The 16,519-nt window shown below is 41.7% G+C and overlaps 1 protein-coding gene across 1 annotated transcript; it reads left to right on the top strand.

Annotated features, from left to right (window-relative positions):
• The first annotated feature begins 58 nt into the window (after positions 1-58).
• Positions 59-16,159, top strand: ubr1 (ubiquitin protein ligase E3 component n-recognin 1). The gene is made up of 47 exons (XM_030718696.1): positions 59-103; positions 1,800-2,056; positions 2,410-2,488; positions 2,797-2,907; positions 4,038-4,165; positions 4,254-4,392; positions 4,932-4,994; positions 5,078-5,201; positions 5,518-5,625; positions 6,027-6,115; positions 6,212-6,310; positions 7,713-7,870; positions 7,965-8,064; positions 8,192-8,320; positions 8,626-8,806; positions 8,931-8,983; positions 9,091-9,201; positions 9,295-9,360; positions 9,480-9,581; positions 9,676-9,739; positions 9,853-9,977; positions 10,085-10,137; positions 10,217-10,319; positions 10,392-10,440; positions 10,545-10,699; positions 10,788-10,887; positions 10,992-11,095; positions 11,225-11,305; positions 11,425-11,606; positions 11,715-11,923; positions 12,008-12,107; positions 12,200-12,352; positions 12,444-12,544; positions 12,755-12,854; positions 12,936-13,084; positions 13,172-13,227; positions 13,308-13,404; positions 13,491-13,558; positions 13,682-13,829; positions 13,966-14,053; positions 14,317-14,453; positions 14,548-14,656; positions 14,741-14,797; positions 14,883-14,960; positions 15,043-15,213; positions 15,335-15,436; positions 16,018-16,159. Exons 1-47 carry the CDS (start codon positions 59-61, stop codon positions 16,157-16,159), a joined length of 5,223 nt encoding a protein of 1,740 aa, XP_030574556.1.
• Positions 16,160-16,519: the final 360 nt, after the last annotated feature.

Here is a 16,519-nt window from a genome sequence, read left to right as displayed (position 1 = left end):
AGGGTTCTGGTCGTAAGCAGTCTCCTAGCTACACCTCTTCCTTTACGGCAAATGGAATATGGCGGCGAGTGAGGAAAACCAAGACGGGCTGGAGCTCAGCAAGGTATGATTTTTTTTAAAATTAGCTAATATAACTGACAGTGGTGCCCGAGATGCTGGGACAAAACACTGAAGTATAATGTTTAAAGCCCTCTGAGCAATACGATTTGAACGCGCAGTGAAAGCCTATCATACTTCCCAAGCTAGCACTTAGAGCTAGCTGTGTGCTAGCTGCCTAACTAGCGTCCATTCTGCAGTGGTTATGGGCATTGTTTTTATTGCTCAGCGTCAGTGATGGCATGTTGATAGACCTGGTTGTTTAGACATCGCAGACAGAGGAAACATGCATGCATCTTCCGCCGTCTGCTCCATCTTGTGATATCTTGGTAGTCGCTGTTGTCCATGAGTTGCGGTTAGTTTGTACACTTTGGAGCACTGTAGCCTCGACAGGACCTCAGGCTCTTTCTGCGTTGCGTCGCTCATAAACCTCGCCCGTGTTGTTCACAATGTGAAAAAGAAACTAGGCTCAGCTGCAGAAAGGTCACTGATTTGTTTCAGATATTTTGCATATCAACTCTTGTTAAACCAAATCCCATAAAAATATGAAAACGATGTGCAGCTTGACTTAACTACATTCAGCGTGTAGTACTGCAGAAGTAATGCAAAAGCACTGCACGCGTTAATACTATCAAATAGTTATACTTATGAGCAGCTCACCAAAAGGTGATCGTTTCATATCCTTGTTTGTCTTGCTAAGTAGGCTGTAGTTAACAGGATTTATGAAGGGATTATATATATAAAATAAATAGATGATGTGTTTTGCAAGTATCCTCGTGACTCTGCTTTGTTGTGCCTGCTCTGTGTACTACATTATAATCAACCCAGTCCTTTTGGGCCATTTAAAATATCTTTATACAAGTGCTATGTTATATTTGTTGCAAATTCTGCTGCCCTCTTCTTCATGAAAAATGACTAATTCTTGAGACATACGTTTGACAGCGTAGAGGTAGCCAAGTCTTTAACAGCAGTTTAATTACTGAATAACATTGTTTGGCAAAATATTGGAAATCGGGCTGTACAGTGGTTAGCACTGCAGCATCACAGCATCCTGGGTTTGAATCCACCATCTGGCTGGGACCTTTCTGTGTGGAGTTTGCATGTTCTCCCTGTGTCGTGTGGGTTCTGTCCAGGTACTATGGCTTCCACCCATGGTCCAAAGACATGCAGTTAGTGGGGTTAGGTTAATTGGTGATTCTAAATTGCCCATAGCTGTGAATGGTTGTCTGTCTCTCTGTGTTAGCCCTGTGACAGCCAACCTGTGTTGCACTATGGCAGCTGCAAACATGTTTAAAAAAAAAAAGCAGCATACTTACATTACTTACTGTATTATCATGTGTGTATTATTAACATAATTTTTTATTTTTTTATTTTTTTTTGGCTTGAGTTTTTATATTTAACACTGAATATTTGTAAAAAAACAAACAAAAAAACAGTCCCTCACTGCTGACAGAACTTGTTTAAAGACAGGAGCACTCCAGCACAGTTAGCTCATAGGCTTCAATAAACTTTACTTTTGGCTTTACACTATATAATACCTGCTTTGGACAATTAGTCCTCATTGCTAAGAGTCGTCCCACAAAGTTAAAAAGGCAGCCCATTTCTTGCTGACCAAAATACATATCTCTTTATTCATTTCATTTTAAATGGAGTCATCTGGCTGGTCTAGAAAGCATGCTGAGGTCTTCTGTTTTTTGTCACAGGAATGGCAGGAGGCAGCAGACAGCAGAGCAGCGCTGCTCTGTTACCTGAAGGAGCAGGTGCCTCAGATCTTCTGCCTAAAGGAGTCCAGCCCTCAGGAAGAGGAGGAGCTGATGCAGAGTCGTCTCCTTCACCCTCTGGAGTGTTTCCTGTTTGGAGAGGATCCTCAGGAGGGTTTGGAGAAGCTCAAGCAGGGCAGCACCTCGTCCCAGCTCTGTGGACGTGTCTTTAAAGAGGGCGAAACTGTCTACTCCTGCAGGTCTGAATAGATCATCAAAATAAATCAGTTTTAATGGAAATCTTTAGCTGTGATAAAATCTTAGATTTTAATACAACCTGAATTAAAATGATCAAAACGATAAATAAATTCTAGGTCGTCATTAAAATGTATGCAAAGCCACACTGAAAACAGGTAAATACAGTGTCTAATGAAGCTGATGTTGCTATAGACTCTGGATATTCACATCAAAATAAATAACTAAAAGCTAAGGCACTTGGCATGCAGCTCAGTTTGTGTTTAGAGTATATCACTCTTTAGGCTCAGACCTTTGTTGACATTTGTACTGTCAAGTTAAAAAAAAAAAAAAAAAAAATGTCTTCCACTTATTGCAGGGATTGTGCAATAGATCCCACTTGTGTCCTGTGCATGGACTGCTTCCAGGAGAGCGTTCACAAAAGCCATCGCTACAAGGTTGGTGCTAATATAAATGTTTACATCTTCAATGAATTCCAGTATGTTTGAGTGCATAGTGTTTGAATAGCATACTACTGTTTCCATGCTTTGTCATTGTTAGTCATGAGTCCAAGCGATTTACTTCTCTGGACAATATGCTATCATGGATTCCTAAATTACTATAGGATTTAATCTTTGACTTAAAGTCAACAAGTCATACATGCTGGAACCCCAATATTGAATAGCTAAAGGATCTGTTTAAAGTAATAGCCGTAGTGTGCATCCATCACTCTCACTCACTCATCACTGATGTACATTTTTTCCAGATGCATGCATCATCAGGCGGGGGGTTCTGCGATTGTGGAGATGTAGAAGCCTGGAAGATTGGCCCGTGTTGCTCCAAACATGACCCAGGAGCAGCCAATGCCATGGTAACGGTAAGTTGCGTAACACAGTGGGAAGAAGGAAGTGGAGGAGGGGAGGGTGTGCTCATCCCATTCTGTGTCAGTGAACCCTAGAATGCTTATTTTTCCCATCGTAGTGGTGGATGCTGCTCTCTGGATAGTAGCTTTGACTCCAGAAGTGAAAAAAGAAACAGAAGTTGCTGACATGCATCAAATGAGAAAATCAAGTTTAAGAGATCACAGTAATGACTGAGTGCAGAGAAACTGGTGGGGGGGAAAAAAAAAACAAAACAAAACAGTGGGTGAGACTAGTTAAGAGCAGCCTTTAATTCTACACAACTGTTTGGGGATTTTTTTTCCATTCGCAGCTTCTCCTCTGCTACAAAAGGCTGCTGATTTTGCTGGTAGCTGTTGTTTGTCAGGCCTTTCTTTGCTGATCACAGCGTTTGTGCTCACCTCTGATACCATCATGCTCAGCGGGCTTTGCGCAGACATGCTGTTTGACAGCTCTGCTTTTCCGTAAACAGCAGGTGCTTCTGCTAACACACACACACACACACACACATCCCTGGCCTCGGTCTGGCAGGCTGCTTTGTGTTTTCTACACCAGATCTGAACCTGTGCTTAAGAAGAACTCACACATCACATTACCATAGCAGCATGTCTGCTCTGAACGTGGAAAAAAAAACATCATGCCATGTATATGTAATGTCATTGGTTAAATTACTGTAGATTCTAGTGTTTGTTCTCACACAGTGATGTAATGTTAAGATGCACAAACTCGCCGTATCGTTTGTTTGGCTTGCGTATTAGATGTTGGGTATTTGGAGGAAGTACTGTGCTGCTATGTGAAATGTTTGCTCTCAGGGGATTTAATATTAATGTTACCAGGCCAGCTGCCTGCTTGGCTTTAATTAAGAAAAATATTTAGACCAGTTCCCTGTTACATTATAGACTTACCCAGCAAGATACAGGAAATGAGGAATTAGTAATGTTTATATAGACTTTGACATCAGATTAACTTCAGTTTCTGTGAAGTTATTGTTTTCTGTCCTCGACCACTGCTAGTATTTACCTGTAGTGATCACTGCAATGTCTGTGTGTGTGTGTTTTTAAAAAAAATTAATTGTATGCTTGAATCCTGTGTTGTTTATTTTGTATAGGATGAGTGCGTGCTGGACCCAGAGTTATATGAACGTGCTGAAAAGCTCTTCCGGGTATTGCTGAACTATGTCACAAGTTTTTTGGTGTGGGAGGAGAACTTTGAGCTGTCTGCTGAACTTCAGCCACGGTACAGCCCGTCCAGTCAAATGTCCAAAAATAATCTGTACTCAAAAGACTCATCTTAAGTTTGACAGAGTATTTCTTAACCCATACAGGACTAAAGATGCTACATATTACTGTGTACTCTACAATGATGAGCATCACTCGTACGACCATGTGATCTACACCCTGCAGCGTTCGGTCAACTGTGATCAAGCTGAGGCACAGACACACACAACGCTCATTGATAAGGAGGTATTTCTTTAGGTTATTTGCCTTTAAGCTTCTACCAGCTGCCAAAAATTCAAACTCAAAATCTAGTGTAGAAAATAGCAATATTGATGTCAAGAGGGGACCCAGTAAGCGCACAGAGAATTTCCGCCCAATATCTCAAACGTTTTACGAGATAATGCAAATTAGGGAAACACCCTAGGGGAAAATTGCTAAAAACGATGGCACTCTGTTGCTATTGAGTCAACATTATTGATATGAAACTTTTGGTATCGGATTTATAGTTTTTTTTTTTTTTTTTTTTCTTACCGTATTTTGATAACAAAAATCTGCTGTAACTTTGATTGAAATTTGTAAATTCTTCCTAAAATTTTACCCTGTGCAAATGAGGTACATATTGAGAGCTGGTGATTTGGGGATGAATATGAAATTTCTAAACATTGCCTAAGGTCAGGGGTGACAGAGGGGTCCGTCTGGTAGCCTGAAAGTGAGGGAACGTTAATTTTGTCTTTATTTGAATAGCAGATTGTCCCTCGATGTAATTATTTTTAACTGTTCCACAGGGTCGTCGGGCAGTAAAGAGGGGAAGCTTTCGTACCTGCCAGCAAGCGCAAGATCGTATCAGGGTAAACACCATCCACCACTAAATTTCAGAATCAGTTACTGCTGTTCAGTTTTGCATTTCAGTATGAACTCTGTCATGTTGCAGGCAAATTCTGTGCAAATTTCCCAGCAGCCACTGCGTGTGGAGATCCTTCACGCAGCAGTAATGGCTCATCAAACTTTTGCGCTTTACCTCGGCTACTGGTTCCAGAAAATAATTGGTTATTCAGGTGCTTACATCACTGTTGTCTTACCTCCACCCCATAAACTTGTTAGCTTTGTCCAACATTTCTGTCTTTTCAGTCTGCAAAATTTGACCATGGCCATTTTGGCTTGTCATAGCAGGGTAACACACAACTGTATCTATTTACTGTGTCACAGCCATTGCAGTGAGACAGCATGCACAACACATGAGCCCTGGCCAATATAAATGGAACAGGGCCATAATTCATGTTATTAGACACAGCTGTGTTTACCCTGCACTGACACGTGACAACGGCCTGTTGCACATATACAGCTGTATGACTGGTAATCTGTCTTGTGCAGTGGGTTTCAGACAAGCCTTCTGCCAGGTGGCGCTCGAGCCAGACATGGACACAGATCAACCTTGCCTCATTAGCAAACTCATGCTGCACGATGCCAGGATGTACAAAGGTAAGCAGACCTCGGCCCAATCCTGAAGGTTTTTATTAAATTAGAGGAAAACAGCCATATAATATAGTAAAACAGTAAACAGATTATTTGTCAGCAATTGTTGGGGAAGGGGCGGGGGGGTAAAAAGTCTCCCTACTCATAATAGTACCAAAGGTGTTTTGTTTTGTTGCTGTCCTATTCCTGCCTACACCATTTCGAGCCCCTGCAGCCTCTCGCATTTAATCACTTAACAGATGACGTCAAGTGAGGTCTGGGATGATTTAGTTTCTAGGCAGTAGGGTAGAGATTGAGATTAGGCTGTTAGGTGACTTTTTTTTTTTTTTTTGCATGTTACTGCAAAACTCAGTTCAATTCTGCAAGACACTAACATGAAGAACACCTTTTTTTTTTATTTCCTCAAGGAGCTCGCAAGATAGTACATGAGCTGATTTTCTGCAGCATGCTAATGGAGACTGAATTCAAGAGGCTTTTTGCAATTGAGTTTACAAAGGTAAATAAAAATGTCAAAAATTGAACCTTTTTTTGCTGCCCCCCACACACACACACACACACTTCCTAATTATGTTCTTCATTTTTGTCTTTTCAGCACTATAAGCAGCTGCAGAAGGACTTCATCAATGATGACCATGAAAGGAATATTTCCATCACAGCTCTGTCTGTTCAGATCTTTACTGTTCCCACACTAGTGAGTGTTGTTTCCAGGTTTACATCAATGCGAGAAGTCACAAGATACTGTATGTAAATTGCTTGGTTTTCTGTATTAACAGAACAGTTATAATCTTACACATCACCTTATTGAACGCACCAATTAAATGTTCACATTGGTGGTGGAAAAAGTAAGTGAACCCTTAGCAACTGGTCAGCCTTCATTTGGCAGGAATGACTTCAATGATTTCCACTCGCACGCCTGCTTTAACTCAGCCATATGTTTAGGCTATCTGCTGAAAATGGTTCAGTGGAGCTCATTGCACAGTATCTACACTGCTCAAAAATTACAGGAACACTTTTTAATCAGAGTATAGCATCAAGGCAGTTAAACATCTGGGATATTGAGCTGGTCAGTTAACCCTTTAACCGCAAATGCATCGGCTGTGGCACAACGTACTTCAAAAGTGCCGCAGTTTGTGGACTTCCAGCAACAAATACCATAATACCTCTATATGCTATATTTCTGGGCTTTCAGGAACTGTTTGAATTTTTCCGATTGGACAAATGGTCGCAGAGTTACGGTAAAAAGCCAGCTGATCAGTGATGGTCTGGGGAAGCATATTCATGGAGAGATGCAAAGACCTCTACAGGCTAGGCAATGGCACCCTGACTTATTGGGATGAAATCCTTGGACCCACTGTTAGACAGTGGGTCCTGGGTTCCTCCTGGTGCACGACAGTGCCCGGCCTCATGTGGTGCGAGTCTGCAGGGTGGATGGAAGGAATTGATACAATTGACCGTCCCCCAAGCTCGCCTGATATAAATCCAATAGAACACCTCTGGGACGTATTTTATGGTCCACCCGATGGTGCCAGGTTGCACCTCAGACTGTCCAGGAGCTCAGTGATGCCCTGCTCCAGATCTGGGAGGAGATCCCCCAGGACGCCATCCTTCGTTATCAGGCATACAAGCATGTAGGGGCAGAGAGAGACGGGACAAAAGGTACAAAAACTGTGTTTAGGTCTGCTCTAAATCCAAATGGTAGTAAATATATTAAATGTGATCACATTGGTCCCTGACTCCACCAGTTTAAATCAAATCCTTATGTGAGTTATATCTGGCTGATCTTCCCTTTAATTTTAGTCTCCTTGTGCACTTCTGTTCTCACCAGTCACTCAAACATCTCACCATTTGCATGTGACTGACAGGTTGAAGTTTGGCAAACCTCAGGCATGCAGTTTTGGCAGCGTCATTATGATTTGTAAATGGTGTGAACATAGGAGAATAAAGGGAGTTTCCCATTTAATCAATAAATCTCTTGAAGTCATATCATAGTGTTGTAAGTGTTACATGCCATCTGTATGTAACTGAGATATGAAACGGCATGTGTACATAACTTATCATCAGTGCTCGTCCTTACATTCATGTTCTTCCCCTAGGCCAGACAGCTGATTGAAGAGTGCAATGTGATTAAAGTGATAGTTGATACCGTGATGGAATTGCTGCGTGAACATCTGGATGATAATAATCGCTTTGTCTTCCTGGGCTACAATTCAGACAAGTTCTCACGCATCCAAGTCATCTTCCACGACCTCAGGTGATTAAAGAAAGCAAAATTTTGTACTCTCTTGTTCTTTATTCCTAACGTTTTATGGCCTTTATCTAAGATGTAACTAATCTTTGCCACTCAGGTATATTCTGATCAGTAAACCATCAATATGGACCGAAGAGCTTCGGAGACAGTTCCTGGAGGGGTTCAGAGTCTTTCTTGGTCTTCTTAAATGCATGCAGGTACAAATGGTCCCAGCCCTGTTTCATTCTGTAAATATATACAGTATGTATCTTTAAATGTGTCACCTAATAGATGATTAGACTGGATATTTAATGAATCCTGACCTTCTATTGCTTTCTCCATCAGGGTATGGAGGAGGTGAAGCGGCAACTTGGCCAACACATTGCGGTGGAGCCAGAGTGGGAAGCTGGGTTTACGCTCCAGATCCAGCTGCGCCACATTCTTGCCATGTTTCAAGACTGGTGTTCATCTGATGTGAGTTGCCATGCAGCTTGTTTTCATGCGATAATATTATCTTAAAACTACAGAGAGCATAATGCCTCATGGTTCTGGCTCTGTCATGGTTGTAGATGATCCGTTGCCATTCTAGCTGGTGCATAAATAAATTGAAAACACACAAAAAATAAAATAAATTCAAAGTGCCGTGCAGACGTTACAGTTTGGTAGCGTTTAAATGAAGCGTAACTGTAAAATCTCTACAGTGTTCATCTACTTAAAATGGACAGCGATAGGGAGGAGAGCAATCCCTGTACTCACGTATTGCCTTTGTCTTCCCTCAGGAGGAGATCTTGCTGCTTGCATTTAAGGAGTGCCACACAGTTCTGATGCAGTGCAATAACCAGCCCTTCCACAAGGAGGCCACAGACTACTATATGTGCAAGCACATCCTCCATGTCCGTCCATATAAAGTCTCACGGGAGCCTGTCAGCATACATCTGCCCATCTCCAGGCTATTGGCTGGTAGGAGAACTAAGAGTTGAAACTTGCAGTCATTATTTTTTTATTTTTTTTTAAATTAATTAATTAATTTTCTTAATTTTTTTTAAAACTGTTGACTTAATAATGTGTACATTGTGATTCATAGGACTGTATGTACTCCTGTGTGGGACCGGGGCAATTGATCACCTGGATAATCCTGTAAGTGACATGAGAAAATGTGTTAATTTAGTGAATCAGTGAGCAAATGTTAATCATCCGCTGTGTGTTACAGATTTAAGGATTTTTTTTTTTTCTGTCCATTGCAGGAAAGCTACGATTTCACCCAGCTGGCAGAACATCCTCTGCGCTGCGTGGTGCTGGCGGCACAGGTCTCAGCTGAAATGTGGCGGAGAAACGGGCTTTCCCTGGTCAGCCAGGTACACTATAGCCTTTGGACGCAAAATATATATATATTTTTATTTTCTGTGTGGTCTTTCTTTTTCACATTATAAACTGATTCATATGAACAGGTATACTACTACCAGGATGTAAAATGCAGGGAGGAGATGTACGATAAGGATGTTGTCATGCTTCAGGTTAGTATCCGTCAGGCATCAGCGTTTCTCTAATGCCAGTTTAAAAATTTCTTTTGCTTTTTTTTTTCTTGCGTTAACAGTGCGATGATATCACACACCCTTCATCATGTCTGTTACAGATAGCTGCTTCCAAAATGGACCCCAACCACTTCCTCATGTTGATCTTGTTGAGATTTGAGCTCTTTGAATATTTTAATGGAAGTTGTTCAAGCAAAGACCAGGCAAGCACCACCTGAATAATCATTCATTTAAAAATCAAAAACAAAAAAATTTTGTGCCACCCGACGTATTAATGAAATGCAGTTTCATTTTCAGGATGAGTTGACACAATGGAACCGTTTAACAGAAGAGATGCTCTACCTGCTGATCGTCATTGCTGGTACAGTGTCAGAATCTCTTGATCAAGTTTAGATATTTCTTAATTCAATTAAAAAAAAAAAAAAAAAGAAATGTAAAATATATTGTAGTATATGAACAGTGCTGTCTGTTCAGGTGAGCGCTATGTCCCTGGGATCAGTCAGTTGACCAAAGAGGATGTGACGATGAGAGAGGTTGTCCACCTGCTGTGCATTGAACCCATGGCTCATAGTACCCTGGTCAAAGCCCTGCCAGAGAATGTATGCTTTAAAATGCCACATTTCTGAATTATATGATTCATTTCGTGGTATTTGGTACGGAGGATTTATGACAAAAGTGATGTTTTTTTTTTTTCTTTTCTTTGCAGGAAAGCCATGAAACAGGCCTGGAGACAGTAATCACAAAAGTTGCCACTTTCAAGTATGTACACCCCCATCAGTTTTGCCTTAACAGTAAATTTTACAAATCTTTAATCTTTATATTCTGTTTTTGCTTTTAGAAAACCAGGAGTTTCGGGACATGGGTTATACGAAGTGAAAAAAGAACGTCTAATAGAATTCAACCCGTTCTTCTACCATTACTCAAGATCCCAACATAGCAAGGTAGCCCAGTGCCTTAAATTGAATTGACATTTTTTGCTGACTTTGCTTTGGCTAATTTGTTATTTTCTGCAGGCAGAAGAGTCCCAGAAGAAAAGGAGAGCTCAGGAGGGCAATGATAAAGGTGACTGACACTCCAATCTGTCACCAAATGTTGCCATCTTTTGGAGACCGATTCGTGATTAAAAAGGCTTTAATAACATTGCTCCTGTTTGTGTCTGCGCTCAGCTCTTCGCCCGCCGCTGCCCCCAGCCTTTTGCCCAGCCTTCTCCCATATAGTGCGTCTCCTCTGCTGTGACATAATCATCCACATCCTGAGAAATGTCCTGCAGAGAGCTGCAGAGGATCGGCCAACTCACTGGACAGAAGCCATGATCCAGAAGGTACAAATTACATTCATGTTTTTACTTTCCCTGAATTTCAATTTCTCAATTCAAATGCAGCAACAGAATTTACTCCTTTATCACACAGGCGCTGCACCTGATTGGTCAGGCATTGCTAGAAGAGAAAATGCAGCTTGAGGATGTCACTGTGGAGGAAGTGACCTTTGATTTCAGCCTGAAGGCCCGTTGTGAGTGAAAAACAATCAACTGTTTCCTTTTTCTTCAGAATCGTTGTCTCTTTGAGAGTGTATGAATACTTTTTGGGAAATAAATTCCTGTTCTTCTTGTTCAGTAATAGGTGCAGAACATGGCAAGTCAGTGTTCCTCTTGTTGTCCAAGATTAAGGCTTTGCCTTCTCTTGAAGCTCAAAAAGACATGATTAAGTGGGTTCTACAGGTAGGCTGTTCACTTATTTCTCATTAAAGATATTGTTTCAGAATATTAAAACAGTCATTATCAGTTTTCAGGACTGGTGCATATGCTTTGTAGTTAGTTTTCCATTTTATATCACTGTTTTTCTTCTAGATGTTTGAGGTTGTCAAGTGCCTTAGAGAGAACTCCAGTCCAACAATGTCCATGAGCATGGAAACAGCCAAGCCAGAAGAGGTAAAAATTAAATAAATCAAACCCCCCAAAAAAGTTTGGCTTTGAGACAAAGTGCAGCTGCGCAGAGTACTCAAAGATGGACACAGATACCATCCTGACTTGTGTTTTTATTGATCCAGAGTGCTCAGGACAAAGAAAAAGCAGAGCGGAAAAGGAAGGCAGAGGCAGCTAAACTCCACCGACAGAAGATTATGGCCCAGATGTCAGCAATGCAGAAGAACTTTATTGAGTCAAATAAGATGCTTTATGATAACATGCCTGAAAGTGGAACACAGGGAGAAACCGTTGCATCTACTGAGGAGTGAGTGAAGCCTTTTCGTAACACCCTATAGTTGTATTTTGAAGATTTGAATGTGAGGATTTACACCAGATTATTTCCACTCAATACAGTTTGTTTTATTTCTCCTAGCTGTGCCACAGAGCAGAGGGAGCTGTGCATAGCTGTTGGGCCTCACCGAGGGTCCACTCCAGCTGAGAGGGAAGTACTGACCTGCATTCTTTGTCAGGAGGAGCAGGAGGTGATGGCTCAAGCTCAAGCCATGGTACTGACTGCTTGTGTCCAGAGGTCCACAGTGCTGACACAGTGCAGAGGAAAGATACCAAGCAGCAGAACAGACGGTCAGGCTCCGTTCACTGATCATACCATTTTATTTTGTGAGATTCACATTTGACCCATATATTTATTGTGTTTATTACTTAAAGGGCCGGGGACATCGTATCCCCTCTTTATGCCTCCTGATCTGGCTGTGGGGACCCACACTGGCAGCTGTGGACATGTCATGCATGCCACATGTTGGCAAAAGTAAGTCATCAAAGGAACAAGTTTGACCATTTTTTTCCAATTAACTAAAATATCCTGACATTACTTTTGGGTATTATTTCCTTATTTTCCAGATACTTTGAGGCAGTGCAAAGTACAACCAGGAACCGGCTCCATGCTGATTTGATCATCGATTTGGAAAATGGAGAGTACTTGTGTCCCTTGTGCAAGTCTCTGTGCAATACTGTGGTACCACTGATCCCATTAGAACCGCTAACATTTGACTAGTAAGCCCGTCTTTGTTCCTCAGAGCAGTCTGCGGTGTTTTGTTTGTGCAAATAGAAAGATGTTATTTGCATGTTTGTTGTCTGATTGCAGTGAAAATGCAGAGATAATTGGCCAGCATATGACACTGCCTCGCTGGATCCAGATCCTCTCTGCTAGGATTAAAGGACTCGGGTCATTCACTCAGGATAATGGTACGAGTAGAAACCAGAATACAGTTATTGCCGTTATTGGATGTAAACAATACTGGTTTGCAGTGTCACATATGTAAAACTGACCCACCAATGGAAAAAAAGTCCACATTTTGTCGTATCTGCTTGGAAAAGTTTTTCTTGTTTTTCCTGAACCTCAGATAGCACAGCAGAATGTAACTGATGATGGTTTTCTCTCTCTCTGTCTTGCAGACCACAACTCAGAAGGCAGTAGTAGTAATAGTAGCACTGGGCTGTGTGGCGAGGGCCAGCCAGACTTTAGATCCATTCTCAGCTATGGAGTACAAGAACTGTGAGTGGAACTATCTCCACCTTTATTATTTTTGTTTTCCCCACCACACAGTCTAAATTTTCTGCTGTTGGTCATTTCTAGGAGAAAGGTCTCAGACAGCATTGCAGAGATGCTAGTTGTGTGCGCCACCACAGTCCACAGGGTTGGACTGAAGACTGCTCCCAATGAGCTGTGCCCCCATGTTCCCATTATGGCCTGGAACACATGTGCCTTCACTATTCAGGCCATAGGTACTGCATCTCTTGGCCTATGTCACGTCGTACCTTTTTATGTACTCATGTATGCAATTCTTAAAATATCTTTGCATATCTTCACAGAAAACATATTGGAGCAAGAGGGCAAGCCACTATTTGGGTCTTTACAAAACAGACAGGTACTCATTAGAGAACAAATAATGGAGTGCTTATAGTTCAGGTTGTTTGATGTCAGTTTTGTGAAATGCTTCTCTTTTAGCTTGCAGGTTTGAAGGCCATTGTTCAGTTTTCAGCAGCACAGAGACTTAAGAGCTCTCAGGCAGTCATCCAGAGGCACTTCACTGATATGTTGGGGGGTATGTGGTCATCAGAACAACCTCAGGCTGTGTCCTTTTTATACTTATGACTGTGTAGTTTACCTGTGATCGCTCTCCCTCCTCAGCCTTGCTACCAGCCATGAGCAGGAAGAACACACCTTCTGTTCTTGAGGTGGACTTGTTCCATCTTCTGGTAGGTGTCCCTGAAGGAAACTGCTTGGATGAGACTAAAATATAGACTACCCTCCAAATTTTTGCAAGAGATTGCCTGTTTAAGAAAAATGTGTAATGAAGTCTAAAATGCATGTTTTTTCAGGTGAGCATGGTGTTATCAGTACCCTCACTGTATCAGGAGGAGACTGTAGACTTACAGCCATCTGCTGTCAGCTCTGCATACAACCACCTGCACATCTTGCATCTGGTGACCATGGCTCATGTGCTGCAGGTCCTCTTGTCTTCTGCAGGTACAACAAGCCAACAAGAACTTGCAGAATACAGTCTGATCTAATAATACACTTGTTAGCTGCCATTTAGTGAGCTTGCTAGTAGTAACATAATAGGAGTGATTATGATGATTAAATAATGGTTTTGTTTGAGCAGATTTCCCTGCAGCGGGGGATGGAGGGGAGACGGAGGAGGAGAGAGCAGCAGCAGAGTTGTACTCTGCAGTGTCACAACACACTGGAAGGTAAGTGGTTTTCATCATTCGATAAAGCAGATGAGCACAGTTGTATTTTATATGTAAAGAAAAAAATCAAGATTGATTAAAGTAAATTAATTGGGTTCATTTAAAGTGTTTAAGTTCTTTTGTCCTTCATGAGGATAGTGGTAAAATAGGATGCAGTGAACTAGATATTTAAAAAAATCTTTTCCCAGGTTTCATGTTTTCAGGGGCTTTTCTGTGACGAATGCTCAGGTATTTGACAGATTATGGTGTGGTTTTCTCATCAGGCTCCTTCCAGATGTTTCCAGTGGCTCTTTAGTAGAAAGAGTGAAGACAGGAATTGCACCGTTCTTGCGTTGTGCTGCTCTCTTTTTCAATTGCCTTACAGGAGTACCCCCTCCAGAGGAGCTCTTTAGTATTTCTGGTAGGTCTCACTGTAGTAGTATAAAAGTGTGGCATTTTGGAATACACAAGAGGAAGATTTGTGTATTCATCCTCACCTTTTATGTCTTTTGCAGCTAATTCTCAAGAACAGATGGAGGCATTATGCAGTTACCTGGCAATACCCTCCAATGTGTTCCAGCTTTTCCAGGAGCATCGAGAAACTGTTAGTCCACTGCTTCAGAGGTACCTGAAGACTGTTGCATCTTACAGTAGCTCCTGGTGAAGTGAGTAGTTATGTAACTTTTTTTTTTTTTTTTAAATTGTTAGGTGGTGTGAGAACCCAGCTGTAACCAAAGCCCTGAAAGGCAAAATCCAGACAGTCAGGTAGGTTTTTCTTATCTTATTTCAAAATTGATTTCTGTTTATATTGAAGCCCTACAGTTGGCCAAAAAACCCACTCTATCAACAGATACCCACGGAAAAGGAATCGATTGATTTCTCTTCCTGAAGATTACAGTACACTTCTCAATCAAGCCAGCCATTTTCAGTAAGCGGAGAAGTCCACTCATTTGAAATCTTTCGGTTTTCTTCTGTGCGTCCCTTCTCACTCGTCTGTGCCTCGTCCTCAGGTGTCCAAAATCCACAGATGATGACAGGAAGCATCCGACTCTGTGCCTCTTTTGTGGGGCTATGTTGTGCTCTCAGAGCTCCTGTTGTCTCAGCCAGCTGGATGGGGAGGAAGTGGGGGCTTGCACTGCCCACGCTGCAACCTGTGGAGCAGGAGTGGGCATGTTCCTCAGGTTGCTCAGCCACTCTGCACATTTTAGATTAGTAGAATTGTATTTCAGGTCTAGAATTAGTTTGTCATTTGTGCTTTTTTTTTTTTCTCCAATTGGATCAAGTTTTGTTTTATGTTAACAGGATAAGAGAGTGTGAAATTGTGCTGATGGCCAGTAGGACTCGAGGAAGCACGTATCCAGCTCCTTACTTGGATGATTATGGGGAGACTGATCCTCATCTTGCGTAAGAATCTATTCTGTGTCTTGAGCTTAATTGTAGTATTACTTCCCTATATTGGGGCATAATTCGAAAGTTTTGGAACTAATCTTTAGCAGAGTGCATGTTGTCCTCAAGGGTCAGCTGTTTGTCTTTGTCAGTCCACACAATGTGTGTCACCTATGAACAGGTAGCTGGAAGGTGTACAGTAATGCTGGGGCTCCTGTGAGTGTAACTTTTGTAGCACTTGTAAGCATTGAATGTTACTGCTGAATCTTTTGCCACTGTGGTCTACAAATTAGCTCTCAGATTCATAATTATGTGCTGGCCAAAACTGGATGAGAGCATAGCACTGAAAATCCCCTCCTGGTGTATCCCCTGTTAAATAACTTACAGCCAAAGTCCAACTATTTGATGACACCAAATAAGTTTAACCTCTGCTACTAACACTACCCTCACACAGTTATATTTGGATAAGCATTATGTCCTTATTATGAAAGTAGTTGTTTACATCGCAGTGAAGTGTGACTAAATTTTTTTGTCATACGAGTCAAATACTGGGTTCACCAAACCCTCGAATGTATTTGTGTTTGTGTTTTCATTTCTAGAAGGGGCAATCCATTGCACCTTTGCCCGGACCGTTACAGGAAGCTAAACCAGCTGTGGCAGCAGCACTGCATCCTGGAAGAAATCGCCCGCAGCCTGGAGGTGGTCAATGTTATGTTTGCTTTTGAGTGGCAGATGTTGTGATGACTGCTCCAGCTGTGGTAGCTGGTCAATACTGAGCACGGCCATGGAGCGCAGTGGCTCCCAAGCTCCCAAGAAACACACACTCACACACCCACAAGCAATCAAACCCTTCTACAATCAGAAAAGCTTGTTTTGTCCCAAATGAATCTCCTTTGGAGTCCAGAGAAGTGTGTGTAGTCAAAAAAGATGGAGGGTGATTGTTGTTGATTAAACCCAAGTCGCCTTGTTTCAGTTTGATTGTCTGCTGTGAGGATGAAATTCTCCTAGAGTGATGTTATTTGCAAAGAGGCTCATTTAAATAAAGAAGAGCATCAACACACACTAACATGTTTCTGTTATCACTTCATGTGTATTTTTTTT

The sequence above is a fragment of the Archocentrus centrarchus genome, chromosome 22, assembly GCF_007364275.1.
Source record: "Archocentrus centrarchus isolate MPI-CPG fArcCen1 chromosome 22, fArcCen1, whole genome shotgun sequence".
In the NCBI taxonomy this organism is placed as follows: Eukaryota; Metazoa; Chordata; class Actinopteri; order Cichliformes; family Cichlidae; genus Archocentrus; species Archocentrus centrarchus.
Note: the sequence above shows the minus strand (reverse complement) of the source record. Positions and strands in the feature narration are given on the sequence as shown.

Bases quoted from the DNA above. Each gene is read 5' to 3' on its own strand.
- ubr1 (XM_030718696.1), top strand. From the start codon at position 59: ATGGCGGCGAGTGAGGAAAACCAAGACGGGCTGGAGCTCAGCAAG. The intron at 4,995-5,077 runs GTAAACACCATC...GTCATGTTGCAG, and splicing joins AAGCGCAAGATCGTATCAGG to GCAAATTCTGTGCAAATTTC. The intron at 14,961-15,042 runs GTAAGCGGAGAA...CCTCGTCCTCAG, and splicing joins AATCAAGCCAGCCATTTTCA to GTGTCCAAAATCCACAGATG.